The sequence below is a fragment of the Gopherus flavomarginatus genome, chromosome 5 (assembly GCF_025201925.1).
Source record: "Gopherus flavomarginatus isolate rGopFla2 chromosome 5, rGopFla2.mat.asm, whole genome shotgun sequence".
Taxonomy (NCBI): Eukaryota; Metazoa; Chordata; order Testudines; family Testudinidae; genus Gopherus; species Gopherus flavomarginatus.
In genome coordinates this window covers 25,381,157-25,403,704 of record NC_066621.1, presented here as the reverse complement: position 1 = coordinate 25,403,704, position 22,548 = coordinate 25,381,157, and the positions used below count along the sequence as shown (strand labels likewise).

At 51.6% G+C, this 22,548-nt stretch overlaps 2 protein-coding genes across 4 annotated transcripts in view; one reads left to right on the top strand and one right to left on the bottom strand.

The window, feature by feature from the left end:
- Window positions 1–10,026, bottom strand: part of ELAPOR1 (endosome-lysosome associated apoptosis and autophagy regulator 1) — an 86,302-nt gene extending 76,276 nt beyond the window's left edge. The window contains exon 1 of one of the 2 annotated variants that reach the window (XM_050956146.1): window positions 9,996–10,026. The gene's annotated coding sequence lies outside the window, so the exon portion shown is untranslated. Of the gene's footprint in view, window positions 1–9,721; window positions 9,845–9,995 lie in introns of those variants that run through there. The other variant, XM_050956145.1, reaches the window with a different exon arrangement.
- Window positions 10,027–10,738: 712 nt separating this feature from the next.
- On the top strand, window positions 10,739–21,248 carry CFAP276 (cilia and flagella associated protein 276). Of its 2 annotated transcripts, XM_050956477.1 has the most exons (5): window positions 10,742–10,902; window positions 13,088–13,204; window positions 14,686–14,801; window positions 20,202–20,335; window positions 21,046–21,248. In XM_050956477.1, exons 1-5 carry the CDS (start codon window positions 10,822–10,824, stop codon window positions 21,114–21,116), a joined length of 519 nt encoding a protein of 172 aa, XP_050812434.1. In that variant the 5' UTR covers window positions 10,742–10,821; the 3' UTR covers window positions 21,117–21,248. The 2 variants fall into 2 exon arrangements, with proteins under 2 accessions (XP_050812435.1, XP_050812434.1); XM_050956478.1 differs by lacking the exon at window positions 13,088–13,204 and having other exon boundaries at window positions 10,739–10,902.
- Window positions 21,249–22,548: the final 1,300 nt, after the last annotated feature.

Genomic DNA, 22,548 nt, shown 5'->3' with positions numbered 1-22,548 from the left:
CAGTAACCAAGCAAACATCCCCTAGGAAAAGAACAGAGAGGAAGGACGGCTGAAGACCCAGGTTCAACTTCCTGGTCTGCCACCAACTCCCACTTAAGCTGTACCTATGCTTAAATGCTGCAGCTGCATGTCAGCATGGTGGCTCACCCCAGAAGGGCTCTCCTAGGGCAGCTAGGTCAATAGCAGAATCCTTCCGTTGACCTAGCGCTGCCTACACCAGGGTTAGGCTGGCATAGTGCCATCTCTCAGGGGGTGGATTTTTCACTCCCCTCAGAAATGGAGCAATGCTGATGTAAGTTTTCAGTGTAGACCAGCCTTCAGCAGGGGCGCTGAGAGCCACTGAACCAAACTGTAAACTCTGGGTATGATGGAAACCACTTCAAGCCAGGCAATGCGACAGCACCTCCAGTTCCAGCACCTAAGTGCTCTGATTGCCATTATTCATATGGGCAATCAAGGCACATTAGAACACTTTTCTAGCTCACAGGGTTAATGGGGACCAGAGAAACACCTTTGCTGCTGAGCCAGCGATGACTAACATGTTTGCACACATAACAGCATGGGCGATATCAAATAGAAACTAAACTCTGATCCACTGGGGTCTGTTCCTGGCTATGATCAGAACTGTGCTCACTACAGCCGGATTTCAAGTGAGACTGCTCCGAGAAGGGACATTATAAAGAGTGTGGCGGGGGGGGGGGGGAAGGAGAGCAGCCCCCATCTGCTCTGCTGGCAAGGAATACCTTTTCCTTAACCACCAGCCTCCGTCTCAGCCAGAGTTCAGAGTCAAGCTGGGCTCTTTCCGGCACTCACATCATCAACTCCACAGAGCCAACAATCAAGAATGCATAACGAATGCTGCTGCAGATGTCTGAGGAGGAGGAGAGGGACCAGCTCACTTTCCCAGCTCTGCTAGCCCAGGGGGCTGACAGGATTAGAGAGGTGAAAGCTTGCAGTAATCACTGAGGTCAGCAGCTCCCACCACTGACATCCTGGGAACAGACAGCTGGGGAAGCAGGGGCTGCTTTTACGTGGCCTCTTTGCAGAGTGGAACCCACGGATCCCTGTGGTCAGTCATTGCCAGCAGGTTCTACCACCGTTGCTCTAACCAGCAGAGACAGGATTCTTTGGTCCAAGCCCATTATAATCAGCTGGGCCTGTGTCCATTATAGGGGCTAGCTCTAGAGATGACTTCCTGAAAAGATTCTTTGTCTACATCATCCTGTTACCTACGTGGCTAAAGTCCTCCAGCCATGGAACACAGTCTTGTTTCACGCTTTTAAACCTAGTACAGGTTGCAACTCATGCAGAACATAGGGTATAAAAAGGACTAACAGGGACTGATCTAACTTAAATAGGAATGCGGAGGAACAAAACCACTGTAGAAGCAACACTGCCACAGCCTAGCAGCTACAGTCAGTGATTTCTACACAGCTCCTTGCCGTGTCAGACTGGAATAAGATCAATGGCACCAGGCAGCTGGCTTCACCTGTGCTGAGGAGCCGTTCTGCAGCCCTTGTGTAGCTGAGGCTGCTGTGTTTGACACCGGGTGACATCCCATGGCTCCTCCAGCAGGCACCTAACCAGCTATCAACATCTATACTTTCAGCTCCTCGAGGAAAGTCCCCTTCCTGTCAGTCACGCTCACTGCATTATTTTTAGAGCTCATTAAGCTTTACAGCACTGCAGCTTCAGAGCGTCATTGGCGGGGGGGGGGGGGGGGGGGCGGGAATGGGGAAGGTTAGCTTAAGGAACAAAGGACTTCATTGACAATTCATTAAATCTACTGATTGCTACCTACAAATGATTAGGAGAGAGGGAGGCTGCACTCAGCACTAGGGCAACCTCTGGTATTGACTGGACCACCTCTCACCTCCACAAGGTTAAAACTTAGCACCTCCTCATCTTTCCTCTATGGCCATTACCTTGGATTCCTCCTTCTCCCCACACATCCATATCATCACCAAGCCTTGCGCTCTTTCCTCCATGGCTGCATTGCTTGAGTTGAAGTAGGAATGTCTCTACCCAGTAGCAGTAGTAGACTCATATCCAACAAGTCTGATGGTAAAATGCAATATTGGCCCCCTGCTGGTCTCCTGCTTCAGTGGCTGCAACACCCTGCTCCTCTCTGGAATCCCACAGCCGCTCTCACTCCCCTCCAGAACACCGAGGACGCTGCTGCCAAACTGCCATCCTTGCTTGTCAATTCAACACTGATCCCCCTTTTTGATGGTGTCCCTCTACTCCAATCATTCAGAGCAGGGATAAGCCAGCAAAAGCTCTGACTGAGGGACATTTCTAGCCTAACAGTCCCTCAGATGTAGATGTACCTAAGTAACTTTATGGATCCGGTCTCAAGACTGCAAATGGGGATCAACCCTGGGAGATTCAGGACTAAAACCACAGGCCTTGCCACTTGACCTACGGTAGTAACTCCTAACTGGTAGCAGTAGTAGTCTCTTATCTGGACAGCCCCCCTCAAACCTGAAGTTAATACTCACCCGCAACTACACACCACACAACAGAAACACTAACCCAGGAACCAATCCCTACAACAAACCCCGGTGCCAACTCTGTCCGCATATCTATTCAAGTGACACCATCAGAGGACCCAACCACATCATCAAGGGATCATTCACCTGCACATCTACCAATGTGATATATGTCATCATGTGCCAACAATGCCCCTCTGCCATGTACATTGGCCAAAATAGACAATCTCTACTCAAAAGAATAAACGGACGCAAATTAGACATCAAGAATTGTAACATTCAAAAACTAGTAGGAGAGCGCTTCAATCTCCCTGGACACTCAATAACAGATCTAAAAGTGGCCATTCTTCAACCAAACAACTTCAAAAGCAGACTTCAACAAGAAACTACAGAACTGGAATCAATTTGCAAACTTGACACCATCAAATTAGGCCTGAATAAAGACTGGGAGTGGCTGGGTCACTACAAAAAATAAATTTTCCCTCTGTTACTCACACCTTCTTGTCAATGGCTAGGAACAGGCCACATCTACTTTGAATGGGCCTTGTTAGCACTGACTCCCCACTTGGTAAGGCAACTCCCATCTTTTCATATGCTGTGTATTTATACCCACCTACTGTATCCTCCACTCCATGCATCTGATGAAGTGGGTTATATCCCACAACAGCTTGTGCCCAAATAAATCTGTTAGTCTCTAAGGTGCTACAAGGACTCCTCATTGTTTTTACTGATAGGGACTAACACGGCTACCACTCTGAAACCTCTTGTGGCTAATCTCCATAGTGGATATGACACATTACATGTATTATGGTAGCACCTAAAAGCCCCAAATCATGCCCCAGGATGATGGGATGGGCACTATGCGCACACAGAACAAATAGATGGTCCCTGCCCCATAGAACTGACCATCTAAGCGGGTAAACTTAGCAAGCGTGCTGCACTGACTGCCCCAAAGCTCCCCTTGCCCCACATATCTAGAAGGTTGGACAATTCCTTCCTTTGAATGGCTACATTTTTTGGAATAAGTGCCTGCAAATCCAATGCCTGGCAGTGCCACTCATTACATCAGCAACCTTTGCCATGAAACGTTACCATTGGGAGGGGTGGGGGGATTTTTTCCTCTCAACATGTCCACAAAGGGTGGGTTTTTCAATCACCTACTTGCCATCAGTATCATGCACACACCCACAACCTGCCTTGCCAGCTGTGTCCTTTGCAGAGAGTGGTCTGTTTGAGACTTGAAAGCAGCAGGGTGAAAACACTAAAACAGCTTAATTAAAAGGGAAAAGAAGCCACTTTGCTGGCTGCATCAAAAGCACCAGATTTCCTCCACAACCTCAGTTTAAAGAAACATGAGGAATTGCACTCTGACCTCAATTACTCTACAATACCTCACTGATGGGCATTATACTGCTGTGAATGCAGTGTAACTGATCAGAATACAGCCCCAAAATTCTCTTGAATTAAAAATGCCCCTCTGAAGAACTCAGATGAAAGACAGAATTTGCTCCAGTTAACCAACAGGACTACAGAGGAGGTGAATAGATTTTTATTCTAAAGATTTAAGATACGTCTTTTTCAAAAACTGTACACATCCTCCACCCTCTTAATCCCCTTGCCACTGTGTTTTCAGTGGTGTAGCCACTTCAAGCAAATATCACTGCAACCCCAGAAGGCTTCGTCAGCTTGAATTCGTATGCTGCAAATTTTATAACTCAAAATACATGTACCCTAATTCATCACTGTTGTAACTGTCTTTAAGTCGGTGAATTTACACCACTGACAGATCCAGGCCAAAGATGCAGCTCTGCTTTAAGCAAGTGAGTTCAATATAAAATCTAACGGCAAAGCTGCTCATTCCAAACTCCAGGGTAAGTAGAAGGCAAATATGACCTTTCTGCTGCCAGGACTTCAGCCAGGTTGCTGGGGCCAAGAATGGCCCAGGCTTCCTTGCACTTGGGTGTGTCAGAAGAAACTAGATGTTGGCAAAAGTGGTGCCAAGGAAGCTGCCTGAACCCCTCGGTCTGGAAGGCAACCTGGTAGCGAGGTGGCTTCAGGACTTCTATCTATTCCTTGGAGCAAGAGGCATTGCAGAGAAATACAAGTGGGCGTGAACCGTCCCCACTGCACTAAGCAACAAGCCCAGAGATAACAGGCAGCTGCCATACACCTTAGGGGAACACCAAGGGTCTGTAACCCCATGCAAGAACATGGATACTCTGACGCTACAGCGTTGAGAGAGAATGTCCTAGGAGAATGTTACTTGGGAAGGCAAGTTTTGAACAAGCCAGCTACCAGGCAAGACCTTTACATTACAGAGCTACCAAAAGCTAAGTAACGTGAATTGGAACAGTTAGTTCTACCACATACAAGTCTGTCTCTAATTAGTCTGCCGAGAACCAGATCAGAGCAAAGTTGTATTTTGAGAAATGGGTTTCACAGTGCAAAGAAGCGCACGTATCTGCACAGCCAGTGAAAACTCATCACTGATGTGTCTGAAATACAACGTAGAGGTCTGTTGTTGGGGTCCAGAGTGGGGTTGAGCACACCAGGTGCTGAGTCACACAGAATTAGCGATAGAACAACCCGTTTGGCATGCACGTCTGTATAACGGCAGACCCACAGAAAGCAACTCTCGGGCACAGCAGTTGAACAGTTGTCGCAGTGCAGATGACCAGTGGGTGCACAACTTCTCTGCAAGAGACACACGGCACGCCAAGTCCGAGGTGCTGCTTTAACGAATTCAGGTGCTGGCAGAAATGTGGAGCCTACACAGAGTCCCCGTCACACAGAGAGAAAAGAAGAGCTGATGATGCACTAATACTTAGTGGTTCTTCAGATCAGACCAGAAGAGCTCTGTGTAGCTCAAAAGATTGATTCTTCCACCAACAGAAGTTGGTCCCAAAAAAAGATAACACCTGCCCCACCGTAAGGATTCATGATCACATGACATAGCTCAGCAAATCCAGCACTGATTTGTCATGAGCAAGTACCACTCCACCCAAACTGCTTACCCCAGTGTCGTTCTGCTCTGCCTTTCCACAGCAACAAGGGAAAGGCTACTGGCACCAAAACTCTGCCATTAAACAAAGCCTCCGATCTCCGTCTGGGCAAGCCCACCTGGGTGGGTAGCTGTCTTCTTTCAAGAAGATCACTCAAAGACATGGCACAGCTATGCTCAGACTGAAAAACAGAAATGCTAGCCATTGTAGGAGGATTGCAGGAGGTTTTGTGTATACGTTAGTGGGCAGAAACTGGTTGAGGTAGAAAGACCATAAACTGCTGGAAGCCATATAACAGAAGCCATTGGCAAGAAGACTTCAGCAAGGGATCAAGCACAGAAGTGTGAAATACAAGCCCAGTAAGGGGCTTCATGCAGTGCCCCTGCTTTCAGAAACACCTGTATACAGGGAAAGCAAAGAACTGCAGCAGGAGTTGGAAGTAAATACGACTCAAGCACTACCCACTTGCCAGACTGAATCTGACAAGCAGAGACAGAGTGACCCAGCCTCACACCTGCTTGGGAAAATAACTGTAGATGGAGAGCCAAGAGAAAATGCTTCTCAGGTACTCCAGATAGAGGTGAAATTGCCACGAATGCCAATATTCAGTACAGAGGACACTGTGAGATTCCACCACAGCAGGAATCAGAAACAGCATAAGCCACAGTGCCCATCTGGGGATTTGAAGGGTCTAGACTGAGCCAGAGATGTGATATTCTGTCTAGGCATGAATGCTGCCAGCAGAGACCAGGTACCAAGTGTGACATCTGCAGTCGAGTGCAAGAGAACCACTGAGAACACGAGAGTCCTGACCATCCTTGGTCCGAGGGTGGCATAGCTCCAGCTGCACTGAACAGGAAAGACGACCTATCACAGCCTGCTAGTCAGCTGTTCAACCTGACCTGTTTCGCAACACACTGAGTAGTAAGAGAACATGCACTGTTAATGGTACATTAAAATGTAAGATTAATGAGCTGCTCATTTTGACAGTTCTCCGATATAATAGTTCCAGTACTGGTTGTCTAGCTCTTGTCAGACACAGTCAAATGGGTTAGCAGAAGACAGCACAAAGAGCAAAGAACTCAGTAATATTAAAAGCTTCAGTAGGCTCAGGGACCCATCCGTAGCACTGTCAGCAGTCCCAGCACAGCTCGCCAGTTCACACACTCCTGGCAGAAGGACAAAACCCTCAGAGCCCACCACTAAGGAGCTCCTTGGGCTACAGAAAATGAACTCTGGCCCAGTTACAGGAGAGCCATATGCCAGGAAACTAGACCAGACGTAATACTGTTACAGGAGTGTCAAACATCCCATCCCCCTGGCAAAAGAGAAGCTGGCCAGCAGCCTGCCAAGCCCCAGGGATCCCACCTCCCCAAGCCATAGGTCAGAGCCCCTCCAAGAGCCAATCCTGAAGTAGGAACAGAAGAACCTGACTAAAAGCAAAAGGGACCCTGTTTCTGTTCCTTGAGGACATTCTGGATGCTGCTGACAGTTGTACACAGTCACCAACGAGGAAATCACCCTGGGACAGACCCCCAAGTGGTGCAAGCTGGAGTCTGCAAAGCTATGCCCATTGATACCAGCAGATGATCTGGTTCATCAGCAGAAGCAAACAGGCACCAGAGGACATATCCATTTCAGTAGCCAAACATGCCACTGAGGGAGGAAGTGCTCCAAGAACAAGCGGTTATGGGCTCAGAAAGCCAATGAGATTCTGAAGTCAGCTGCTTTAGACACATGTCCAGCAAACGGCAGACATCATACCAGGTGATCTCCTCCGGCCTAGATATCTCCACTGGTGCGTTATTGATTAGCTGCATTCATTTCCGGCTGTTATATTTGGTGGAGATTTTTTAAAAAATGAAATGCAAACAAAAGGGGGAATGTTACAGCAGCCACTGACATCCTCAGATCCTAGGGTGACCAGATGTCCTGATTTTGGGGTCTTTTTCTTATATAGGCTCTTATCCCCCCACCCCCGTTCCGATTTTTCACACTTGCTGTCTGGTCACCCTACCAGATCCTGACCCCTGCCACGTAACAGGAATCTTACCCTAATAACCCTAACCTCCTCACATGACTAGAACTAGGAAGTCAAGAGCACACTCTGACCATATGACAAGGATAAAGTTGTCAGAAGCATGAAAAAAATTCATTAGTACAATCGGATGATTTAAAAATATACTGATGTAATATGGCAAAAAGCATCCCTCTCCTCTGGCTAAAATATAAATACACAGAGAACCTGACCTGAACTTCCACTTAAATCAGAAAGGCTTTGCCTCAGTCTTGCAAAGGGAAAAGGATCAGATCCTGGAAGAGAGCCAGTCTGAGCCCGTGCTGTTGTGAAAGCAAGCCTCCAACGAGCATACAAAACCTAGTCATCTGCATGCCTGCGCCGAACCCAAAACTGTTCAGAAGGGCCTGAGAAGGCACAAACACGGTAACATGTTTAGTAAAGGAGAATGTAAAGCCACAGACAAAAAGAGATGGTGACTAGCACAGAAATACTCCTCAATTGTAGAGTGTGAGAGCCCAATCCAAGTCCCCCTGGTCCACAGGGCTCATTAAGGGCCCAATCCAATGCCCAGTGCAATCAAGGAACAGATGGGGAAGGGGTGAGAAAGCACTGGATGAGGGGTATTTCCCCAGCAACCTCTTTACTGTAAGGGTTTGATCCTGCTCCCACTCAGGTCAGTGGAAAGAAACCTCCACTGACCAGAGTGGAGCAAACAAGCCACAGGTGTCAAGAAGCAGCTGATGGAAGCTGCTCTTTCTCGCTGAGCTTTGACGTTCTCCAACCTCCTTCCCTTGTACCCTTGTTTTCTTTCTTCCTTTGTCACTGTTTCTTTTTGCCATCCCCTCTTTTCAAAGACATTTTTAGATATGAACCAACAAAAAAACCCACGCAAAATCAAATTCCTTCCATTCACCTAGTAGAAAGCTATATAACCCAATTTACAGGCAGCCTGCCGCAGTAGAAAGAAGAGACCATTTGCCAGGTGGGATTACAGCCAGTGGTCAACGAGAAGGGAGAGCACAGATCACAGGCAGGGCATGGTGAAGTGTCCCTCTGCTTTTAGCAGGGTAGGCGCAATGCACTCCACTTTCCTGGAACCCCTGATCAGTACCAGCAAGGGGAGACATGGAGCCAGAATGCTAAGGGCTCAGCACAGTGGGAACCGAGTGCTGAGCAAAACCTGGCATATAGAGGACTGGGCTGACTCTGTAGAATGACATTACTCGGCCAGCAGCTGCCCTCCTTGGGAAACTCCTTTGCCACCTGGGTTTTGGTCTGGCTCTTGTCTCCATGAACACAGCCCCACTAAGTTCAACTCCCCCAGCACGCTATTTTTAGGGACATGAGTAGACAGCATGTTTTGCTTCTGCCTCTAGCATTTTTAGTGGGCTGATTCCAGCAGCAGCGCCAAAGGGGCCGGAAAACCCAAACTGGTAACTCTTCCGAATGATTTTGCAAGGCTATGTTAATTCTAGTGAGGCAGGGCAGCTATGTGCCTCCTCTCTCCCCCCAAAACATACAGGAACCATCAGGTGTGTCCACATAGCTCCTCATCCCATACCATATCTGGCACTTTGCCATCTATGTATCTAGCACAGTTTCACCACTGTCTGTCAGGCCAGTAGGACCTACAGCCTCAACCCCCCATACAGAGCATGCAGCCCCTGCCCCCATATGAGGCATTTAATCACTTCCATAGCACCCCTTGTACTGAACAGGCAGTACCTCTCTCTCAGGCTCCCCTGCCCCTCCATATCCCCCCTTCTTGCATCATTACAGCCCCTTCCACTGCCCCTTACAGACCCTGACCTTTGCCTCAATGCCGCCCCACACAGGACATAGCCTCTAACCTTCAGCCTAGTCCCCTCTCTTCAGCCCCTCAAAGGGGGCACACAGCCCCTCAAACGGGGCCTGCAGCTCTGTTGCCATAGCCCCAAAGAGGATGCCTTGCTACCCAACCCTCCAGATCACTGCCGGGTCTAGGACTGGCAGACCCCGTCCAGAGCCCCTCCTTCCCCACCTCTACAGCCCTGATCACCCCTTACAAGAACCCCCTCACCCTGCCGCAGTGCCCGTCTCTAGCACCCCCAATGGAGAACTCAGATCCCCCCCTCCATCCTCCGCCGTCCCTCCCCAGGACTAGGAGTCACTCCCCCGCCTCCGGTGCCTCCATCCTACAGGGCTCCGCCCGGCCCGCACCCCCCTACCTCCTTGCAGGCGTGCAGCTCCCGCTCCTCGCCCCGGCTCCCCTGGATGGCGGTCCCCGCCCAGAGCAGCAGCAGCAGCCTGAGCCCGGCCCGGAGGCGGCAGCAGCAACCCGCGGACGGACGCAGCCGGCCAGCCGCAGCCATGGTGCAGCAGCAGCGCCCGTGCTGCGAGGCGTCAGCGGGGCTCAGGTACAGCCACCGCGGGGAGGCAGGAGGACGCCGGAGCCCCGCCCCACCCCCGGCAACCGCCGCCGCGCGCACCTGGGCCACGCACCTGCGGCTCGAAAGATGCGCCCGCGCGCCGGTACGCGGGCAGAGCCAGCCACAGCCTCTCGTGCGCAACGCGCCGCGAGGCCAAATCTGCGCTCTCCCCTGTGCAAAGCCCCGGGCCCGTCTGGTCCCCTCCCAGCTATGCGGCTCTCTCTCGTGCGGATTTAGTCCTTCCTGGGGGCTCGCACCGTCGTCCGTTAGCCCCAGCATTAATGACCTACTTTTGCACGTTCATCCCCCTCCCCATTTTAGCCCCATGTAAGTTTTCGCACTCAGCCCTTTGTTCTGCCTCTGCGCCGCGTGTCCCGTTTCGCACATGGGCATCTTCCCTGCAAAATCAGATTCCCCCCGCGCACTTTTTCAACAGCCCTTTGCTTGGCCCGCGGATTTGAGTGTTGTCCTCTACAGCTTGGGGAAGCAGGGCCATGCAGTGCCCAGCCATGTGCAACAAAGCGGGCGGGGGGAAATATGGAGGCAGCAGGTTTTAAAATAAACGCTGTGCAGGCTGATGCTTGGCTTTTCCAGGCGCAGTTTCCATCCATGCCTGAGTTTCTCTGCGGGAAGATTGCAGGGAAAGATGCACACTCCTTCCATGCCCAGCCCTGCAACCCAGCGCGGCCCCCTGCATTGCCCTCCGGGCCGCTGCGTGCCGGTTCCCTCATTTGTCCCCCAGTCCCTGGGGGCCGCCCCGCCGCGCCGCTCTTTCCAGCCATCAGGGGGCGCCCCAGCGCCAGAGCTTCCTCGGAATCCCCGGGGCGGGGACCGTCGCCTGGCAACCGCGGCCGGGCTCGCAAACAAGCGGCTAGGAGCGCTGCTGTGCCCGGCGCAGGATGCCGCCCACCCGGGACCCCTTCCCCTACCCCCGCTACGAGAACGAGGACACCTTCACGGGCCAGGCCAGGCCGGGCCAGGTAAGGTCCCGCCCCCTGCTGGGCTGCCCGAGTTCCTACCGGGCCCTGCATCGACCCAGCTCCAGCCCAACCTGCCCCCCGCCAACATGCAGCCACCTCTGGTGGGAACAGGGCAGCTGGTGAGCACCGCGGCTGCTAGCAAGGGAAGGAACTAAATTAAGGAGGCAGGACCCAGAATCCACTGTCTGTTGTGAAAGATTTAGCCTCAGTTTCCCGTTTGCCTGGCTGGATCTTTCACATGGCAACAAACTGGTCGGGGTCAGGGGCGAGACACTGCCTGAAACTACTTTTGACTCCTTTTATATATAAAAAATGCCTGGCTTGCAAGTCAGTGGGGTCCCTTTGAAATCAACATTTCAATGTTTATGTCCAGCTCAACCCCCGCTTCGTCATGTATGTCACGGAGTCCCCGGGCGATGCTCTGGAATTGCTCCCCACAAAGCCAGTCAGGACTTTGGGGAGCCTCCTCTCCCTTGAAGCAGTCTGTCCAGGAGCGGCGCCAGGGTTTTTGGCACCCTAGACAGGGGTCCTTCCGTGCTCCTGGTCGGCGGCAATTCTGTGGCAGGCAGGGGGGTCCTTCCAAGCTCCCGGTCTTCGGGGCACTTCAGTGGCGGGTCCCGGAGTGAGTGAAGGACCCACCGCAGAATTGCTGCCAAAGACCCGGAGCACGGAAAGACCCCTTGCCGCCGAATTGCCGCTGAGAGCAGCAAAATACCGCCCTCCCAAATCCTGGCGCCCTAGGCGACCACCTCGGTCGCCTAAATAGAAGCGCCGGCCCTGAGTTTGTCTTCAGGGCAAGAAGCTCACACGGCTTCACCTCCTGGGTTTCTCCTTGGAGCATTCAGCATGTGCCTCTCCATGCGCTTTCCACAGCAAGTCCACCCAGGCAAGGTCCTGGGGAAGCCAGAGCGTCCTGCACTCCCACTTCGCAATCAGACGTGACTGTCAGCCAGCCAGTAAAACAGAGGTTTATTAGATGACAGGAACACAGTCTAAAACAGAGCTTGTAGGTACAGAGAACAGGACCCCTCAGCCGGGTCCATTCTGGGGCCCAGCAAGCCAAACATCCCCGTCTGCACTCGCTTCCCATCCCCAGCCAGCTCCAAACTGAAACCCTCCAACCCCTCCTTTCTGGCCTTTGTCTCTTTCCTGGGCCAGGAGGTCACTTGACCTCTTTGTTCACCTTTAGCCATCCCCTTGCAAGGAAGGAAGGGCCATGGCCATTTGTTGCTAGGAGACAGATTGTCAGCCATTTATGCACACTGGAGACTTAAGAAATGCATAGGGGAAACTGAGGCACCCACACAGTATTCAGAGGAAACATTAAGAACAGTCCCACTTCGTCACAATGAGCTACTTAGAAATGGGGCCCGAGTTCAGCTGCCATCCAGGTGCTGGTGTGCAGAGCTCACTGCGGACTCTGACCTTTCACCAGAGTTTTATACTCCAGCCCTAGCTCTGATAGCTAGATCACTAGACCTTGTGTTAAAAAAGGAGCAAATTGAAAACAATCAAGAATCCCACAACTCTGCAAACAAGATGAGTGAGGCCAGATCTTCAGTAGCAGAGGAGCAAGGAGTCTGGGTAGGCAGAAAGCAGCAGGGGGGTTCTTGTGGGATTTAAACTATGTCAGAGGTTTGCTTGGGCAGTCACTGGAAAGGGCTCTGGGCCGGGAGTGGGGGAGAACAGGAGTTACCTGTTTGCTCTGATGGGCAGTGGCTTTCACTGCCAATTATTTTTAGCCCCCATCACTGAGCAGGACAGACCCCATAGCTCTAAGGGCTGCACAAACACAGAACAAGATCGTCTCCATCCCAAAAGAGCTGTTATGGGTCGTAACAGCCCAAGTGATGCCAGGGAGAGTGGGGATACCAGAGGCATAAACCTTCCTTGTTGCGCCAGTATGACAGGTCTAGGCAGTGGCCTCCTGCACAGCCCTGCTGGCATGTGGGGGGCGGAGGGGGGCAGTTGATCCCCGGGGGTCCCAAGTGCCTGCAGTTAAATCAGGGTTCCCCTTGCACCAGGCTAGGGACAGAGGGCTAACTTCCACTACATACAGAATCACCCACACACCCACTGGAGTAGGGAGCAGTGCATGTGTCTGGAGGATGCCCTGATGCCAATGGTAAAGACCATCTGACAATCGGTGTTCAGAGCACGAGTGGCTGACTGTTGTTTGTTCCAGATAGGCCCTTATACTGAGCCCACCCACCTGGCCCAGCAGCAGGACCCCTGGAATCGCCTGCACAGAACACCCACCCTGTCCAGCACCAGGAAGGAAGTCTGGTATACAGAACCTGAGGTAGAGGTCCCCAAGTGCTCCTCTGCCCCGCCCTGCCTTTTGCTGCTTCCTCCCCCTCCTCACCACCCCGCACCCTCTGGTTACCCTCCCCCGAAGGGCAGCGCCTGCAATGGTCCAGAATTAGCAGATACAAGTTCCCCAGTGCACAGCCATCTCCTCGCCCAGGCTGGGCAGCTGCACTGGCCAGGCCAAGGGCATAGTAAAGCCTTTCACCTGCAGCTGCATTGGTTTCCTTTCTGTGCTCCACTTGCTCCTCTGGGCTTTGCTTTCTGCCCAGCAGCATCCCAGGCCATGCCCATGTGCTGTCCCCACCCCAAGCAGCAGAGAGGAAGCGCATAACACCCACGCTGCGAAGCATCCGGGACACCTCTCGGAACACTTTGCTGCTCTCTAGATGCTCTCCAAGCCCTTGACAAACATTAACCTCGCCTCGCAATCGTCCTAATGTAGATTAAGAATTACTGGGGCCCTGGGCACAAAACACCCTATTAAAAACTGAGGCCTGCCCACTATTTAACATGGGTGTAGTTTGCGGGCAGGGGGTCATGTTGCTCCCCCAAACCACAAGCCTCAGGTAGGCACCAGCAGAGGCTGTGCTTCATGGCGGGGGGGAGCCGATAAAGTGATCAGCTCCCCCTTGGTGAAGCAAGGTCCCTGCTGGCAGCACCAGCCTCTGCCCAGGGAATGAGGGGAATCTTAGCCACCCCTCCCCATGAGAGCCGGCTCCTCTCGATGGCCTTGCCCCTGCTCTTCCCCTCGGGAGGCCCCACTGTCTGGCTGGGGTGGGGTTGTGGGGACGCAGGCCAGTGTTCTGCTCTCCAGCAACCTGGCCTCCTGCCCAGGGCAAGTGGAAGATCCAGGGCTCCCCACAGCAGCCTGGACTCCATGAGCGGCTCTTACCACCACCTGGCTCTCGCTTCCAGGCAGCCTGAGCAGGGGGCAGGACTGGGGGCAAAGAGGAGAAAGAGGGGCAAGGCCACAGAGAGGGGCAGGGCCTCATGCCTGTCCTCTTCTACCAATGTTCTGGCGCTCCTGCTGAGGGCCCCCAAATTGGCTGGGGCCCCTGGGCACAGGCCACGTTGTCGATCCCCCCACTGCCCTTGGCTTAGATCTGTGTTACAGATAGGGAAACCAAGATGCAGAAAAGTAAAACAACTTGCCCAGGATCACACAGTGTGGCTGTGGCAGAGGTGGGAGTAGGACTTAGGTGTTCCAGGGCTCACTGCTCTGCTCTAACCACTCAGACCCGTCCCTTCCCCAGAGCTGGGAGCACAGCTCAGGAGTCCTGACTCCCACGCCCCTGCTCTAAGCAGCCGAATAAGAGAGAGAAAGTCTTCCCTGCGTAACTCCCCACAGTGAATGCAGCATAATGTAATTTGTCCCCTGCCTCAGGTGAAGCCCGTGCAGCACCCAGGGATGAGGCGCCTTTACCAGGCTTGTCAGAGGCTCTGGCTAGTGACTCTCTCTGAACCCTTCGGCAGGTTCCCAGAGACAGCCTGGATTTTAAGCTGACCTCGCTCTACAACCACCACAAGGAGCAGCTCAGAGACAAGAGTGAGATCGTCATCCACAAGGAGACCCTCTTGGATGACCATGGGTGAGCAAGAGCAAGCGGCCTTTCCCCGATCTCAGACAGGGCACAGCCTCCTCTGGGAGCAGCTTATTGGTGACAGCAAATGCCCCAGTCTGCTCACAGCTGCAAGGGCACCAGTAGCTATGGCTGTTCGCCCCATCCCCTTTTTGGGGCAGGGACAGTGCTACTGCAGTCCTGGGGCTGAGTTCGCTCGTCCCCCCTTAGCCTCAGGGAAGTGTGGCCTAATAGTCAGAGTCAGTCCGACTGCCCCGGGCCCTCTGGTAGGGTGGAACGTTAAACAGTTTAGGGTCTTATGGCCTGGTTTAGCAGACAAATGCAGGCCTCTTGGCCTAAGGTGGGAAGACTGCTATCCTGAGGGTGTGGTTGGCAGCAGGGGGTAGGGGAATCCAGACCCACCCTACTTCACCAGGTCCCAGCCTAAGGCCCTCATAGACTTTAGGGTCAGAAGGGACCAATATGATCATCTAGTCTGACTTCCTGCACAAAGCAGGCGACAGAACCCTACCCATCCACTTCTCTAACAAACCCCTAACCTATGTCCGAGTTATTGAAGTCTTCAAATTGTGGTTTGGAAGACCTCAAGCTGCAGAGAATCCACCAGCAAGTGACCCATGCCCCACGCTGCAGAGGAAGGCGAAAAACCTCCAGGGCCTCTGCCAATCTGCCCTGGGGAAAATTCTTCCCGACCCCAAATATAGCGATCAGCTAAACCCTGAGCATGTGGGCAAGACTCACCAGCCAGCACTCAAGAAAGAATTCTCTGCAGTAACTCAGATCTCATCCCATCCAACATCCCATCACAGACCACTGGGCATACTTATCTGCTGATAATCAAAGATCAATTGCCAAAATTAAGCTATCCCATCATACCATCCCTTCCATACACTTATCAAGCTTAGTCTTAAAGCCAGATATGTCTTTTGCCCCCACTACTCCCCTTGGGAGACTGTTCCAGAACTTCACTCCTCTAATGGTTAGAAACCTTCGTCTAATTTCAAGTCTAAACTTCCTAGTGTCCAGTTTATACCCATTTGTTCTTGTGTCTACATTGGTACTAAGCTTAAATAATTCCTCTCCCTCCCTAATATTAATCTCTCTGATATATTTATAAAGAGCAAGCATATCCCCCCTCAGCCTTCTTTTGGATAGGCTAAACAAGCCAAGCTCTTTGAGTCTCCTTTCATATGACAGGTTTTCCATTCCTCGGATCATCCTAGTAGCCCGTCTCTGAACCAGTTCCAGTTTGAATTCATCCTTCTTAAACATGGGAGACCAGAACTGCACACACTATTCCAGATGAGATCTCACCAGTGCCTTATATAACGGTACTAACACCTCCTTATCTTTGCTGGAAATACCTCGCCTGATGCATCCTAAAACCGCATTAGCTTTTTTAACGGCCATATCACATTGGCGGCTCATAGTCATCCTGTGATCAACCAATACTCCAAGGTCCTTCTCCTCCTCTGTTGCTTCCAACTGATGTGTCCCCAATGTATATCTAAAATTCTTATTATTAATCCCTAAGTGCATGACCTTGCACTTTTCACTATTAAATTTCATCCTATTACTATTACTCCAGTTTACAAGGTCATCCACATCTTCCTGTATGATATCCCGGTCCTTCTCTGTGTTAGCAATACCCCCCAGCTTTGTGTCATCCGCAAACTTTATTAGCACATTCCCGCTTTTTGTGCCAAGGTCAGTTATAAAAAGGTTAAATAAGATTGGTCCCAAAACCGATCCTTGAGGAACTCCACTAGTAACCTCCTTCCAGCCTGACAGTTCACCCTTCAGTACGACCCGTTGGAGTCTCCCCTTTAACCAGTTCCTTATCCACCTTTCAATTTTCATATTGATCCCCATCTTTTCCAATTTAACTAACAATTCCCCATGTGGAACCATGTCAAATGCCTTACTGAAATCGAGGTAAATTAGATCTACTGCATTTCCTTTGTCTAAATAATCTGTCACCTCAAAGAAGACGATCAGGTTGGTTTGGCACGATCTACCTTTAGTAAAACCATGTTGTAATTTGTCCCAATTACCATTGACCTCAATGTCCTTAACTACTTTCTCCTTCAAAATTTTTTCCAAGACCTTACATACTACAGATGTCAAACTAACAGGCCTATAGTTACTCGGATCACCTTTTTTCCCTTTCTTAAAGATAGGAACTATGTTAGCAATTCTCTAGTCGTACGGTACAACCCCTGAGTTTACTGATTCATTAAAAATTCTTGCTAACGGACTTGCAATTTCGTGCGCCAGTTCCTTTAATATTCTTGGATGAAGATTGTCTGTGCCCTCTGATTTTGTCCCATTAAGCTGTTCAAGTTTGGCTTCTACCTCAGATGTGGTAATATCCACCTTCATATCCTCATTCCCGTTTGTCATCCTTCCATTATCCCTAAGCTCCTCATTAGCCTTATTAAAGACTGAGGCAAAGTACTTGTTTAGATATTGAGCCATGCCTACGTTATCCTTAACCTCCATTCCATCCTCAGTATTTAGCGGTCCCACTTCTTATTTCTTTGTTCTCTTCTTATTTATATGGCTATACAACCTTTTACTATTGGTTTTAATTCCCTTTGCAAGGTCCAACTCTACATGGCTTTTAGCCTTCTCACTTTATCCCTACATGTTCTGACCTCACTAAGGTAGCTTTCCTTGCTAATAGTGGGAGAACCTTCCACCACTGGGTATGGGGGGATCCCACTGCAACACAGTGACAGCATTCAGCCTAATAGGTCATCCCCCTAAGCCACTTCCTACCCCATCTCCTCGTGTGGTGGTCCTGGCATCCCCAGCATCCCAGGATTCATCAGTGTGAGCAGCTCCCAGCAGCTCTAACCCCTCTTGGGCATCTTCCGTCACATCTAGCTTCTGCGGTCTATAGATTTGTCAGCTCTTGCATCCTACCTCTTTAGCAGTCAGCCCCAACCAAGCTGAGTTGCTCCGTTTATACCCGGGTTCCAACCAGCTCAGAGGCGTGGCCTCTTTGGCCCATAGAGTGGGCTTAACTCCTGCTAGACCAGTGCAGGGCTAGTGTGCCCTGTCACAAGCCTACATCCTGCAGAAGCTTCTGGCCTCTTGGCTTGTGCATGGAGGAGGTCTAAGCATAGGTTCAGTGGTGCTGCAGGGTCATTATGGGGAGGGAAGGCACCTCCCTGGCAACAGCTCCCAAAATGACCCTGCCCCAGCAGCTCACCTTCAGCCAACACAGCTCCTGCTCCTGGTTCCCAAATTTTGCAGCCATCTGTCCCAATCAGCCAACTGTACCAGGCTGTGCCCAGATTCCCCCACGATCCAACCCACCATCAGCCTTGGGCTGTGCCCACTTACCTGGGGTTTGGAGCAGCCCAGACTCCAGTGCCTGGGAGCTGGGCACCACCCTGGGGCAGCTAGGGAATGGGGTGAGGCAGAAATTCTCAGTCACAAAGTCCCAGTATTGGCATGTAGCCCAGCATGCTGCTAGCCCATCACAGCATTGGCAGCACCGGGGCAGAGAAACCTAGGAGATCTGGTATGGACAGATCTGATGGTGCCCCTAGTACCACGACAGAAGAGAGGGGTGTTTGAAGTTAATGACTAGCAAGTGACTTCAGAGTCCATACGCTGCAGCTAGTTACTGTGAGAACAATGCTACAGAGAGATACGGGGTTGCAACCTCCCAGGACAGAAGAGCTGCTTTGTTTACCTCAGATTTGGGCATTCAAGGATCATGGGAGGGCAGCTTCTTTGCAAAGGCTGCTGCCTCGGCTGGGGCTCCTGCCACATTTCTCCCCAGGAGCTCAAATCCTGGCCCTGCAGAGCATTACATAAACTCAGAGCAGCCCTGACATCAGCAAGTCACTTGGCCAACGCATGCCTAGGCACTACCTTAGCGGCTGCCTACCTCGCCAGCTTGCTGGGCGCTGCAGGATGAGTGGCATGGCCTTGGTCATACTGACAGCTGCTCTGAAAGGGCTCCATTGTTAGGTAGCACACTGGTGAGTCCCCACTAGGTACCCAGCTGACACGGTTTGTAGCTATTTGCACTAAGAGCCTGTACCTGGGATACAAGCCAGCTGGAAGGATTCCATGGTAGCTGGTGGCAGCCTCTTGCTGGGCCAGAGAACAGCTACCAACACTGCATAAAGGCTAATGGATCCCTGCTCAGGAGAACAGAACAGAAACCTTAGCCTGAGCTTGATTCCTCAGCCCCTCACTCTGCCTCCTGCTCCCTGACCAGAGCTGTAACTAGGTATTTTTGCACTCGAGGCAAGAATATAAAATTGCGCCCTCCCCCAGGGCCAGCTCTTTGGCGGCAGTTCCGTGGTGGGTCCCTCAGTCCCCCTCAGAGGGAAGGGCCTGCCGCCGAATTGCTGCCAAAGAATGAATGAAGTGGTGGCAGTAGAGCTGCTGTGAAGCGCCACCGATCGTGACTTTTTTCTCTTGTTTTCCCCCCTCCGTCGCTTTCTGCGCCCCTTGGCTTTGTGCGCCTGAGGGAAGTGCCTCACTCACCTTGCCCTTGTTACGGCTCTGGCGCTGACCAATAGCCACGCTGCCCTCTTCTCATACGCTGGGGTGGTAACAGGCCTCTGGGAGCCAGCAGAACTTACTCGGCAGCTTTTTACAGGCGTCCAGTCCCTGCAGGCTGGGGGGTGTCAGCGGCAGAGCCTTGTGTCCCAGAGGCACAAGCACAGACCCTGGCCACAGTGTTGCTCTTGTCAGTTTCTCCCTACAAATGGAGGAGGAGGCAGAACCAGGCAGGATATTGTGCTCTTTGCAGAGTTGCCAACTGTTGTGACTTTATCACACATCTTGCAATATTTGGTATTTTCCCTCAAGCCCCAGCTCCGGAAGTGGGAGACCCTCAGCTTTTATTTAAACAAAGTACATTTCTAGCCCTCTGGGCTGCAGAGAAAAGCTTGGAAATGTGCCCTGAGCGTGACCAGAGAGGCTCAGAAAGCAGGAGGCAAAGAAACCCAAAAGCATCGTTTGTAAAGTTTTGGGGGCCTCACTCCTGACTTTGGGGCTGGTGATGCTGCACCTGACAACGAATCAAGAGGCAATTAATACATGCAAGATGATCACGTTATCGTTACCATGGGCATGTTGCCCCAGGGGGAAGACAGGTCTGATCAGGTTTTTCCCATTTGAAAGCTCTCAGTCCTGCAGTCAGACCCAGTAGCCTGGATAGCTGCAAGGAGCAGCTGATCCCTTTGTTGGGAGCCCTGAGCACATGCACTAAACCCACCCAGACGGTTCTTTGTGTTACAGTAGCGCCGGGGGCACAACCAGAATGCAGGTGGCATGGTGCTAGGTGCTGGACATGTACCCAGTAAGAGCTGGCCTCTGCCCCAGGGAGCGCAGAGTCTGGAATTCTAATGCCTTTCCCTCCCCTCCTGCCTGCTCCAGAGCACTGAAGGGTCTCGAGCCTGTGAAGGAATCCGAGCCGCCCCCCATGGAGCACCGTACAGCCAGGGGCCTGTCTGTGAGATGCTGGGTCAGCCCCACAAAGGAGTCGATCCACAGCATCGAGGGAGCCATCGGTAAGGGCAGCAGGCAGCTACCTGTGCCTCCATCTTAATGGAGATCAGCCAATGGGATGGGCCTCAAAATGTGTCACAGCTCACAGGGTTGAAAGTCTGGGAGTGGGCAGGACCAGGGCTGGTGGGGCAGTAACAAAGGGGCCGCTCCTTTAGTGCAGGGCACTATGGAGGCTGCTTCACAGCCATATGGAGATCTCAGCTCCAATGTGGCTGTGGTATGAGGCTGCCTGGGCAAATCCTATCCTACCTACGTCACAGGAACTATTCTGCAAGGATCAGTGGTTGCCATTACTTATCAGCAGGACCCCAGGCAATGAGGCTCAGAGATTAGGTGGCTGACTGGCTAGCTATCAGAGGCACTGAGTACCCGCTGAAGAGACTCTCCCAAGGCCACCAGTGAGCCTGTCAGAACTGGGGATGCATGAGGCAGCATGACCTTACGGATAGAGCACTGGTATGGGAGTCAGGAGACCTGGTCAGTGCCACCCAGCTGTGTGACCTTGGGTGATTCATGGTGCATTCCTGTCTCAGTTTCCCTATCTGTATAATGGGAATAATGATGGTGCCCTTCCTTTGTGACATACTTGGAGCTCTACGGCCACCATGATAACTACTAGAACCGGAGTCCCCGTTCACTCCAGCATGAGGCCCGGCCTGATGCCACCTTCCACGCTTGGTAGTAGTAATCACATGACTTTCTCCTTCCCTAGAGTGTCCCCACACAGCTGCCACCAACAGTGGTTACTCCCGCAAGGAGAACGGCGGCTTCTTCTCTCAGTGAGGAGTTTGCTGGCTTGTGCCCTGGCTGTGCGGCTCTGGACCCAGTTCCAACGTGAGTGAACCTTCTTCTGTCTGCTCTGTGTGCATTAAATCCCTCTGGTCAGCAAAGCTTGTCCAGAAAAACAGCCATGAACAGGAGAGATTTTAATTTAATTTCAGTCTTGTTTCCCTGTCCTCTTTGCTGCATTCATCCCTCCAGGCTGGGTAACTGTGGGGTACACAGCATTGCAGCAGCAACACTGACCTTCGTGCATCAGCCCAGAATACGTTATGCTACCTCTCCACCTCCAACGTGGCTCCAGTCAGCCATCCAGTCTGGTCTTCTAATTCTGGGGGTCCAACTTGGTGCTCAGTACCCACAGCCCCCAATAAAGCCTGTAGGACCAGTAGGTAACCAATCAGACCCTTTATTAACTTGGGCTTCCAATAATCAGGGCTCCTAAAATAAGAGGCTGTTTTCCGGAAGCTGGCCTGTGGGCAAGAGCAGGCACCGCACGTGGCAACGTGGCGCTTTATGCATTAAAAAACATTGGGGCATTCAATAAACTGAAAAGGCAGCAAATTCCATACTAATCCAAGGACATTTTTTTTTCACACGATACTTAGCCTATTGAACTTGCTGCCACAAGAAGTTGAGGCCAAGAATTTGCAAGATTTTTAAAAGGATTGGGGATTTTTCCATGGAAATGAGAAAATTCAGAGTAGAGTTAATTCTGGCAGGGATATTAACCTTCCTGCTGCAGGGCTCAAACTCATCTCTATTAGAGACCAGGATGAGACCTAATGTGGGGGCAGATTACCCCCATTCTGCTATCCTAAGGTTCTTACACCAGCCTATAAAGCAGCTGGGGCTGGGCACTGCCAGAGACAGGGCTATATGGAGCCATGGGCTGATCCATGCTGGGGGTTCCTATGCGCCTGCTGTTTTGGGATTAAATCATCATGGACAGAAATCCAGCTTCCCCACAAGATGCTTTTTAAAAAAAACTCAAGTGATTTGTTTGGTCTCTTCCAAGCCAGCGAGTTCACGCCTCGGCTCTGCCCTCTTGGGAAGAGTTGCTTTTCCTTGTCCTTACAATGGTTCCAGCATAGGTACACGTATGTTGCTCAGGAATCATGGGATGCTGCCAGACATCTCTGCATGGTGAGCAAATGGCCTTCAGCAAGGTAATTCAGGCCCCACGTGTAACACCCAGCACTAGCACATCTCCAGCCTGGGGCTCAAAAACACACCTGATGCTCAGTGCCAGGCAGCTAAAGGAGCCATTTCCCAGCTTTCTAAGACGAGCCAGTTTGGGGGAAGCCCAGTTGCAGCTGGTCTGTATCAGAAAGCTTGCACTAGCATGACAACATGGAATTAGTTACATCAGGGCAAAGGCCTAATGTAGATGGATTTAAACCAGGTTAATTCATTAAATTACCTGGTTAAAATA